Source organism: Ziziphus jujuba, chromosome 8, assembly GCF_031755915.1.
Source record: "Ziziphus jujuba cultivar Dongzao chromosome 8, ASM3175591v1".
Taxonomy (NCBI): Eukaryota; Viridiplantae; Streptophyta; class Magnoliopsida; order Rosales; family Rhamnaceae; genus Ziziphus; species Ziziphus jujuba.
In genome coordinates, this window is record NC_083386.1 from 20391150 (window position 1) to 20401461 (window position 10312).

Consider the following 10312-nt stretch of genomic DNA (forward strand, 5'->3'; position numbering starts at 1 on the left):
TATTCTAATAATGTTTTGCTAATAAGAGACTGCCACGTACATAACATACGGAAACTGTGATGTAGAAAAAGACAGACATATTCTTTGAATTACAAGTAGCAGCGGACAAGCAAGGCCCCTTTCAGATTCTCTGCTTATTGACTCTGTCCAAACTCCACACAGAGGAAGACACTGCTTGCTTGTGATAATGGCTCCGCTTGAAAGACCCAGAAAGGTTTTTTTTTTTCCTCTTTCTTATGCTTTTTATTTTTTATTATTTTTCCCTATTTTCTTCTTCATCATCTCTTTCCCTTGTAACTCTTACATTTTCTCATATTTTCCCTTGCTTTCTTACTCTTTTTTCCCACTTTGTTTTTCTCTTCTTCAAATGAGCCATAGACATCCCTCACATTTCTTTACCATTTTCTTCATTTCTTATATTTTCACATGTTGTGTGGAGCACTCATACGAATTTTTTTTTCCCAACATTTTTCTATATCTTTGCCTTTATTATTATTATTATTATTATTATTATTTAACCCTTTTTGGTCTGTTTGGATATATTGTTCTTGCAGAAAGGAAATAGACGGTTGGACGCTGCTCTGGACGCCATGGCTGCCATGGGGTTTTCTGAGAAATTGGTTTCTGAAACAGTCGATGAACTCTTGAAAGTGGGTTTTTTTTATTATTTATTATTTTTTTAATTATTAAATAAATCTTTTTATTCTTTCGAAGCACCAACATTTCTCATGTTTGGGGTTTTGGTTGATATATTGCTTTAGGTTTATGGAGATGAGGGATGGATCTTCATTGAAGAGACTTCTTATCTGCTCCTCATAAACGTCCTTCTTCAGAAACAAAATGACAATTCTGGTCAAAAGGTTAGTTTGTACTTAATGTTGTTATTTGCTATAATTTTTTTCTTCTTGTATATTGCTAATGCTCTGTTAATTTGCTGAGGATAGAAAAAGAAGAATTTGAAAATTTGAATGTAAGATCTTCCACCATTTAATGCCTTGGGAAATCAATGAGCTTCACTTTAATGGAAAATACTATTAGTGAAGAATTTTAACAGTTGGCACCTATATTTTTAGAAGGATAGAACATGAAAATTAGCTGGAAAGCAGTTGTGAAAGCAGTTGTGTAATAGTGTTGTTTTGTCCCCAAGAATTAATAACGTTTCCTTCTCCAATTAACTTAAAGTTTATGCATCTAATTTTTCTAATTTTATTATTATTGACTGGTAACTTTAATAAGAAACTATTGTGTTTATTGGTAGCTTATTGAATTGGGAACTATGAAAGATGTCAAAAATACTTTCTACTTTAAAAGTCATTGAATCCTTAGACTTGATATCATTGTGTTTTAATATCTAGACTTCGTATAGATAGCAAGTTACCTTGCCAATGCCATATTCGTGCTCCCAAGTTTCCATAGGGAAAGTTCTATAGTATGCAAGAAAATATAAGATCCAATCCCTTATGATCACCATCTCTTGTGCATTTGATTTTCTGTTTCTTTTGGGGAGAATGAATGCCTTAAGAATTCTCTGGTTTAACCAGTGTCTTTTATTATTCAAGGATCCATGGTGCTGTTTTGACCCTGTATATTTATGTGAAGACTTTATTTTGTACATTTCGAACACATATAATTTTATTAATGTCTCTTTAACACTCTTCCAAAGGATACTTCATTACGAGATGGAGAGAGAGACAGAGAAGATACTGAAACATCAGTAGCTGGGACTTCAGCAACCAATGAATCTTTGGACTCTGTCTCACTAAGTAATAACTATGGTAATTGATTTTCTGAATTTTATCTTCATAGTTAAATATACCGTACCATTTATACAAACAAGAATGGCTGGTTCCTAGAGATTTTCAAGATTCTTCCCTCAAGTTTTTCTTTTTTCTGATAATCGGGTACGGCTTTTTTTTTTTCCTTCTCATAATGTTGATGGGTATAGTGGATCCATTTTCAATAAATTTGGGACTTACATTTTTTTTTTCTTAAACAAAGAAATAGAGATTCTACATGGTTGCTCAGAATGGTTATTGTTGACATGTTTATGTAGATCCTGTAGTGTGCAATTGCAAAAAGACGCTATAGTTTTATATTTCATTTATAAATTTATGTTTTGTTTTGTAGCTGTTAAGGAGTGTCTCCCAATAGGAGAAGCAGAAAGAGGCATGAGAAATATGGACCTGAACTCTGGGAAAAGGAATGTGGATTTTATTGCAGGACGCATTGTTAAGGATTCTGGATCTGCTAAATATCATAGGAATATCCTCGGTGGCTCCCAGCAATTGGTGGATGGTGTTTCAACCGGGACACGTAGACCTTGCTATGGCTGGCTTTCTGAAGATGAGGAGGATGATCATGTGGAACCATTGCCACAATGTTCGGAAAAGTTGCTTGTTGGACGGAATAGGAAGAGAAAGCGCAAGACAAGGTGGGATGAGAGGCCTGAAGTTATGTAAGGCTTTATCACTCTTCATTTCTCATGTGTATAAATTATAACCTTCTTTTTCTGGAAATAATGGTGGATGTACATAAATCACAGAACTGTTACACACAAAGTCAGAGAAGGATAGCTGTTTCCTTTGTTAGATTTCAGCACAAATCTATGCGTTACCACTTAGATATTAACACTTATGTTAAAGTTAAATAACTTGGTATGGAGAAACAACTGAACTAGTTCACTTACATTTCTTTTACAGATTCACTTCTTATAACAGTGAACGGAATGCACAGAAAAATTCAGTTTATTAGTAGTATTTCAGCATTTGATGCAATATGTTTTGGTATTTTGGAAGTTTTAACTTATTTCCTTGCATGAGAATTTGTTGGCTTCATGATTATTTCAACATGCATGGACAGTCGGGAAAATAATATTCAGGAGATAGATTTTGGTGCCTCTTAATTCTTACCATCAAATATTAATTGCTGACTGAAAGTGTTAGGAAATTTAAAACATGGTGCATAAGCAGGTCAGAACATCTGAATACTGGAGTTATTTAAAGTAATAAAAAGGAAACATGTTATAACAATGATTAATATTTTGATTTGTGATTATCTTATAATTTTTTAGTTTGTTTCTTTTTAATAAAAGATTAGCTTATAATTGAAATTATCTAATTTTGTAACACAGTTATCTATAAAATGGAGAAGACAACAGATTTTGCTGAATGGGCAAAAGAAATTCTAGTAGCCCCGAGGCCGAGGAAGCCTATAATACCTCCAAAATGAAAGGGTCTTTAAGCATTTAGAACTTTGGAATGAACTTTTTTTTTTTTTTCCCTATTTAAAAAAAAATGTTTTCATAATACCAATTAAATATTTATTTTTTTGATAAATTACCAATCAAATTTAATACCAAGCAAAATATCAGGAGGCTCTCAATAAAAACTTAATGGTTTCTAATATTCTTTTTTTTTTTTTTTTTTGAAAAGAGAATAAATACTAATTTAATTTTCTTGTAATATAATTTTCATTTTTTTTTTAATGAATAACTTGATCGCCATAACGGATACACGTGGCTCATCAATGTTCATAATCCGAGGTTCAGTTTGGATAAACAAACTTTATCAAAATAAAATTAAAAAAAAAAAAGGAAAAAGAAAATGAAAAATCGTTACGCGCGTATTTTACACAAGGAACAAAAAAATAGAGAGGATATATTTTTTAACGTTTTGTAATTCTATCTCGGTTTCTTGTCCAAGGATAAGAATCGGATAAAATCAGGATCTTCAAGTTTCGGACTAAAAGCCTCTCTCTTCAACCTCTCACACTCTCTTCAAAAACTCTTTTAACTCAGAGCTTCAATGGCGATAGGGTTTCGGCAAAACTAAAACTTTCCGTCGACTCTCACTGGAAAAAAAATGAACTGTCCGGCAACTTTTCGCGGGAATTACTCTGCCTTATCGCCGTGCAGCACTTGCTGTAATCTTCGTTTACAGCATTGTTTGGTTCCCTCAGTTAGTTTTCAGCTAAAACAGTGTACAAGGAGCGGATTGAAGTTCCATCAGGTTTCGAGGTGACAGTTTTTTTTTTTTTTTTTTAATGTTTTTTTTTCATTGATTAGTTTGCAAGGCAATCAAAAATTTTCTTCGTTAGTTTGTTTTTTAATTATGGTGGTACATTGAGCTTTTTGCAGGAAGCGATGGACTTTTTGTAGAGCATCTGAGACGCAGACCGAACCAGATAGCAATAATGATAAGGTATTGTTGTTATGTATTCGAAAAAGTTTGTTTAATTTATCGAAATTATAAGCTTATGGTACAATTAAATGCGTCTTTGTCAACATTTTAGCCGAACTTGTTAAACATATTGAGCCTTTTTTTATTTTTTATTTTTTGATTTCTTTTTATATGTTAAAAGGAAAAAGAATTACAAGAAGATGAGGCAGAGCGGCCTCCCACCGATTCCATTGGGCAAGAGAGTTCTCATCTTGATTCTAAGCCTGTAGCAGCAGAGCAAATAAACAACAGTGATGCAGAAACTAATGCACAAGGCGGTGTATGTGTATAATTTCTCTTTTTTATTTAAAGATTCTCATTCCTTTAAAATTGTGGATTTGCTAGTTTTGATTTTTAATTAGAAATGATTGCTCTCTCTGACTCCGACTAGTTGGATAAAAGCGAAATTAATTCCTATTCAAGTGTCTTGCATTTTTGTTGGTGATAGTTATTGCACTTTTTCGTTTAAGTCAATGTGAACTGATAAAGGGTGTAGTTCGTTCATAACTACTGCCTATACATTGAAATATTGACTCCTACGTGGAGGAACTTATCCACATCTTGGGTTATGAAAACCGGTTTTTAGATGTCCATGTAGTGCCTAGAAGTTGGAGGTGGTTTGCCATGTCAATTTCAAGTTTAAATTTCATGTATAGGCTGATTGTCTGATAACACCATTTTCCCTATGGAAGAGACCCACCTGTTTGTTGGTTTACCTTCGGCTATAGAAAAAACTTTCCTTTAAGCAAGTGAGGAAAAATATCTTTGTTTCTTTTATTAATATGCATGGCTTTTACTATTGTTTTCTTCTTCTATTAAATTATTTGCTCGTGTGTATGAAACAGGATGTTGACAATGCTGAAGTTGCCAGTGGATCACCTCTGCCAGGTGTGAAGGTGATTATGAATAGTTCCCTATTTTATTTTCCCTCCGTACTACTAAAGGAATTTTCTTGTCATGTTTTCTTGTGACATATTTTCCCTAATAATTTGCTGAGCAGCCGCAGCAGTTGGATGAACAAATCAAGATTCCAAAGGAAACAATTGAAATACTTAAGAGCCAAGTATTTGGCTTTGACACTTTTTTCGTGACAAGCCAGGATCCTTATGAGGTAAATTAATTAGTTTATATAACTTATTTGGGCTTGTCACAACTTAATTCTGTGAGTAAAGATGGAAATGTAACTTTAATATTGATTAAGTTGATATTAATATTCTATGTAGATTAGGTTAGTGTCTGTGTCTTCCTTGTAAAGGAATTGAAGGATGTAGTATACTAGCAAGCCAGTTGAAGTTGCACTTGTATTATGCTCATCCTAGCCAGCATTTCATTGTTCATCTTAGCAATTGATTTTTGTTTTCTTTTGTTAGGGTGGAGTCTTGTTCAAAGGTAACCTGAGAGGGCAGGCTTCCAAAAGTTATGAAAAGATAAGTAAGAGAATGCAGGTATGAGGTATCTGCGTTTATGCTTCTTTTAATTCACTGGTTAGGAGAAATTCAAGATTAAATCTTTATCCACATTAATTTGTGCACTATTCATGTAAAGGATAAATTTGGGGATGAATATAGGCTTTTCCTTTTAGTCAATCCTGAGGATGATCGGCCAGTGGCAGTTGTAGTTCCAGCAAAGACCTTGCAACCTGAGACAACTGGTGACTGTTAATCTCTTTCACTACACTTATTATTCTACTCTGTTATAGGACATCAGCAATTGCGGGGTAGAAACAGCTGACACAGAGCATGTGATTTGTGGAATGATCTATTTGGCATAATCTTTGCAGCGGTTCCAGAGTGGTTTGCAGCAGGAGCTTTTGGCCTGGTCACGGTGTTTACCTTGCTTCTCCGGAATGTTCCTGCATTGCAGTCCAACTTACTGTATGCAATTCCTTATCATATAGAGCAAGCACAAAATGTGCTTGCTTCTTTGATCCTCTAGTTATAGTGTATCTAAAAAATAACAATGTTTTCTTTCTTTGTGCCCTTAGAATGCACACACGTGGAGATTTTAAGATGTATTTTATGTTCAATAAGTTATTTAGGACGAGCATTGTGAGATGTTATGGGTTTCTTATGTGTGACCACTTCACTTTTAGCTAACTTTAATGTGGAATATTTTAGGATTTTTTACTGTTCAATTATTTATTCTGGAATGATGTTATTGGTTTCTTCTTATTAAGACAAGTTAGCATATACTCTTCTTCTTTGTTTATTTTTGCCTATATGTTATCCTGTTCTGCAAAGAGGACCCTTATTTAACTAATTATTATTCATGTTTATGAGGTTCATTTATTTTACAAGGAGAATGCCAGTATTTTATTTTCTTTCCAAGTAAATTGTGGTTTTTGATGTCTGTATATTTAGACAGGTAATTTGAAAAGTAAGATGTCTCCTAAAAGAAAATTAGTGTACTTTCATTATTTGGCTATGGTGACAAGACTACTAATGTTCCCAGATCGACTTTTGACAATCTTGAACTGTTGAAGAATGGCGCACCCGGAGCCATAGTAATTGCACTTATTTTAGGGGTACATGAACTCAGCCACAGTTTAGTCGCAAAAAGTACTGGAATTAAGCTTGGGGTGCCATACTTTGTTCCAAGTTGGCAGGTTGTATCTTCTTGTTTTGTAACATGTTAATTTCTTCCTAAATATGTCGAGAAGTTGTATTTGCTTCAAACTTTGTGTCTAGTTGGTGTACCTTGTTTTCGAAATTATGATGACATTTTTGGTGGCAGATAGGCTCTTTTGGTGCTATTACAAGGATTTTAAATATTGTACCCAATCGTGAAGATCTTCTAAAAGTTGCTGTAGCTGGACCTTTGGCTGGATTTGGCTTGGGTTTTGTTCTTTTGCTTTTAGGATTTATCTTACCACCCAGTGATGGTATTGGTGTTATTGTTGATGCTTCTGTGTTTCATGAATCCTTTCTTGCTGGGGGTATTGGTGAGCATCTCATTCCTTGCGTTTATTGTGGTGTGACTGAGTATTAATGCTTGTTGCATTCACTGTATACCTTCTTCTGAATTTTATTCTATGTTTCAATGGTCAAGTTGATTTTATACCAGACATTGTTTCATGAAATGGGACAACATTATCTGATGTTTCGTTTTTTTATTTTCAGCAAAGCTTCTACTTGGAGATGTTCTCAAAGAAAGTACTCCCATATCTGTCAACCCTCTTGTAATATGGGCATGGGCTGGACTTCTCATTAATGCCATCAACAGCATTCCTGCAGGAGAGCTTGATGGGGGAAGAATTTCTTTTGCCATTTGGGGAAGAAAGGTATGTCATTTGAGTTCATTAAGTTTTGTAACAGGAAATGAACTGGAAGCCAAAGCTTTGCATGCATGCTGATAAGTATCCAATAGTTGTCCTTAACCCATTGAAGCGTCTGATTTTGATCCTGGTTTCCTACAAAGCAACACAACAGGTGGGGGGCCAATCCTGATATATATAAACTTTGCTATGGCAGGCTTCGGCTCGCTTCACAGCTGCTTCAATCGGGCTGCTAGGACTATCTGCACTATTAAATGATGTTGCATTTTATTGGGTAGTTCTTATATTCTTTTTACAGAGAGGGCCAATTGCTCCACTCTCCGAGGAGATTACGGATCCCGATGAGAAATATGTTGCTCTTGGAGTATTAGTTTTGATATTAGGATTGCTGGTGTGCTTACCATACCCTTTTCCTTTTACGCAAGAAGTCATGACAAGTTTCTAGAGGCAAAAACCCAAGTAGGCTCCAAAATGTTTGTTGTCAAATTGGACTCTATGGTAGTAGGATTGTTAAGAAACGACTCGAAAGCATATGACAATGAGTGGTATAGCTAGTGCTTCACATACACATTACTGAGCATAGATCATTTAGATAAATAAAAAACTTGTCGTTTTTGTTTATTAATAAATTCGTATTTGTTATTTACTCTTTTTCTTTGTACTTGAGATATCAAGCTTTTGAGATAGATGGAGGCTGGTTGAGATATTCCCTACCCGCCCAATAGAATAGGCCAATCTTTCGGAAGGGAAAAGGGGAATGGGATGTTTTGAGTTCGAGATTTACCACAATGCTGATGGAATTACATGTATAACTTTATAATTGATAATTGTAATTTTTTATAATTATAATAGATATATAATTATTATAATATAATATTTTATTACATATTATATTATTAATTTATAATAACTAATATAATAACTAAATAAGATTATAATAACTGTATAAGGTAGAAAATGTTAATAATTGAAAAGAAAAAAAAAAAAGAATCAATTCATACCATCCGGGTATTAGGTGAATGAGACAAATCAAATTCCTGTGCTTCTCTTCTCAATTCTCCTTTTTCGCTTCTTTGGGATAATTATTTATTTTGCTTCTCTATAATTTATATTTTTTAATAAGAGTTGGACGAGAAACTACACTTGCTTTCCTTTAAAGTTCTTTTACAAGCCTCAGGCTCTACCATAAAATTGTTCAAATATTTTTAGAAGTTGGATATTGTTATTAAGCCTCAAAAGCCACCAAACAACATTTCAAAAGACATGTCAAACAACATTTTGTATAGCAAAATTGAAAAAGCCTAAACAATTTACCAATATAATTTTGACTATACGGATAATTTTCTTGTGGCAAATGTATTAATCAATCTGATTTATCCCTGTATTAATTTTAATTTCTTTATTTTTTTAATCTTTTCCCCCCCAATTTATCATACTATTTGCTCTTCACAATAGAATTTCGAAACATTGATTATAATGGAAAGCCTCATTACCCGCTTGCCCAGCTGAATCTTGTATCTCAGCTTTATCAAAGTTTTATTTGGTTCGTGGAAAGACAAAATAAATAAATAAAAATAAAAATAAAAATCTATGGTAACATAGTTTCCAAATATACCAAGGCCCATTTAACATAATTTTTGAAAAGTTAAAATCAGTTTTAAGGTTCAAAAACTACTCTGGAAGTGTTGGATATCGAAGTTAGAAGAAAATGGTTTCCTTGCGAAACACATCTGAAAAAGAAGAATAAAAAAAAGGAAGTTATATCCAACAGAATTTAAACCATAAATCTTTTGGATTTAGCTTTTTAATAAGGAACATTTTGCTTAAAAACTTTTCTAGATAAAAACTAAAAATAAAATAAAATTATACAAATACTATTGAAAGCTGTTTTTGAGCATAAAACCTCAAAAGCATTATTTTATTCATAAACCATATTAAAAATGGCCTTAATGCTTGTGATCATTAATTACTTAAACTTGTTCCTTCCCAATAAAATCATAGTAGAAATTAATGAGCTGCGGTTGTAGCAGTTCCATGTGGGTGGTCGCCGATTCACGACAAGAAGGTAACAACTGCTGCAATGTTAGATTTGTGGTGGCACATCATTTGGGTACCTGCACCATCATGTATGACTACAAATATATTTATGGAAAGTGGTCATAAGTCATCCACTTACTATATAAATAAATGTGATGGTGCCAACATATTGTAGCCCCCGTGGCCATGTCGTTCTAATAATATGGTACATCAATTTCTTTTCTCCTTCATAATCGTTTGGTCTTCATACAAAGTTACAAACCTTTTTCTTGAAATTTCTATCAAAGATATGGTGTCGCTTTTTGATTGTTCTCTCTCTCTCTCTCTCTCTCTCTCTCTCTCTCTCTATATATATATATATATGTATATCTGCAGTATATAAACTATACTTATATTTCTAACGTAAGCGCAAGGATGACCGTGACGTAAAACAATGAAAAATTAAATTTAAATTCTTGCTTTGTACCAAGTCATATGGGATAATTTCCCTTAATTATACCATCTAAATGAGGATATTTACTATGTGATAATGTGGAAATTGTCTAACTGTCAACCATAAATTTTTGTTGGTTTATGAAGTCCGAATCAGATTTTTCGCATTGCGTAAACAAAAAAGTTGCATAAGAGACAAAATTTGGTTTGTTAGTCTTAAATATCAGTTTTATTTCTGGCTTGATAAAAAATAGAGCAGGCGAAATTGAGAAATGTGAACGTGGAGTATGAATCATATTGATTGATGAACCATGTTACTTATTTATTTATTTATTTTTAATTTATATATGAT

General features: G+C 33.3%; 2 protein-coding genes across 6 annotated transcripts; both read left to right on the forward strand.

Moving 5' to 3' along the window:
- Nucleotides 1-64: 64 nt before the first annotated feature.
- On the forward strand, nt 65-3451 carry LOC112490410 (uncharacterized). Of its 4 annotated transcripts, none has more exons than XM_060819663.1 (6): nt 65-214; nt 555-650; nt 762-860; nt 1664-1763; nt 2128-2455; nt 2700-3001. In XM_060819663.1, the coding sequence occupies exons 1-6, from the start codon at nt 188-190 to the stop codon at nt 2749-2751; spliced, it is 702 nt and encodes a 233-aa protein (XP_060675646.1). In that variant the 5' UTR covers nt 65-187; the 3' UTR covers nt 2752-3001. The 4 variants fall into 4 exon arrangements, with proteins under 4 accessions (XP_060675646.1, XP_060675647.1, XP_048325950.2 ...); XM_060819664.1 differs by lacking the exon at nt 2700-3001 and adding an exon at nt 3131-3451 and having other exon boundaries at nt 66-214; nt 1664-1775; XM_048469993.2 differs by lacking the exon at nt 2700-3001 and adding an exon at nt 3131-3451 and having other exon boundaries at nt 66-214; nt 1664-1775; nt 2128-2431.
- Nucleotides 3452-3710: 259 nt separating this feature from the next.
- Nucleotides 3711-8137, forward strand: LOC112491007 (probable zinc metalloprotease EGY2, chloroplastic). Of its 2 annotated transcripts, none has more exons than XM_048469989.2 (12): nt 3711-4015; nt 4136-4199; nt 4360-4503; nt 5063-5113; nt 5218-5328; nt 5588-5662; nt 5763-5868; nt 5998-6091; nt 6669-6822; nt 6951-7158; nt 7337-7497; nt 7688-8137. In XM_048469989.2, the coding sequence occupies exons 1-12, from the start codon at nt 3861-3863 to the stop codon at nt 7934-7936; spliced, it is 1572 nt and encodes a 523-aa protein (XP_048325946.2). In that variant the 5' UTR covers nt 3711-3860; the 3' UTR covers nt 7937-8137. The 2 variants fall into 2 exon arrangements, with proteins under 2 accessions (XP_048325946.2, XP_048325947.2); XM_048469990.2 differs by having other exon boundaries at nt 3713-4015; nt 4360-4497.
- Nucleotides 8138-10312: the final 2175 nt, after the last annotated feature.

Bases quoted from the DNA above. Each gene is read 5' to 3' on its own strand.
- LOC112490410 (XM_060819662.1), top strand. From the start codon at position 188: ATGGCTCCGCTTGAAAGACCCAGAAAG. The intron at 1,776-2,127 runs GTAATTGATTTT...TTTGTTTTGTAG, and splicing joins CTCACTAAGTAATAACTATG to CTGTTAAGGAGTGTCTCCCA. The intron at 2,456-2,699 runs GTAAGGCTTTAT...TTTCTTTTACAG, and splicing joins GATGAGAGGCCTGAAGTTAT to ATTCACTTCTTATAACAGTG.
- LOC112491007 (XM_048469989.2), top strand. From the start codon at position 3,861: ATGAACTGTCCGGCAACTTTTCGCGGGAATTACTCTGCCTTATCGCCG. The intron at 4,504-5,062 runs GTATAATTTCTC...TGTATGAAACAG, and splicing joins ATGCACAAGGCGGTGTATGT to GATGTTGACAATGCTGAAGT. The intron at 6,092-6,668 runs GTATGCAATTCC...TAATGTTCCCAG, and splicing joins GCATTGCAGTCCAACTTACT to ATCGACTTTTGACAATCTTG.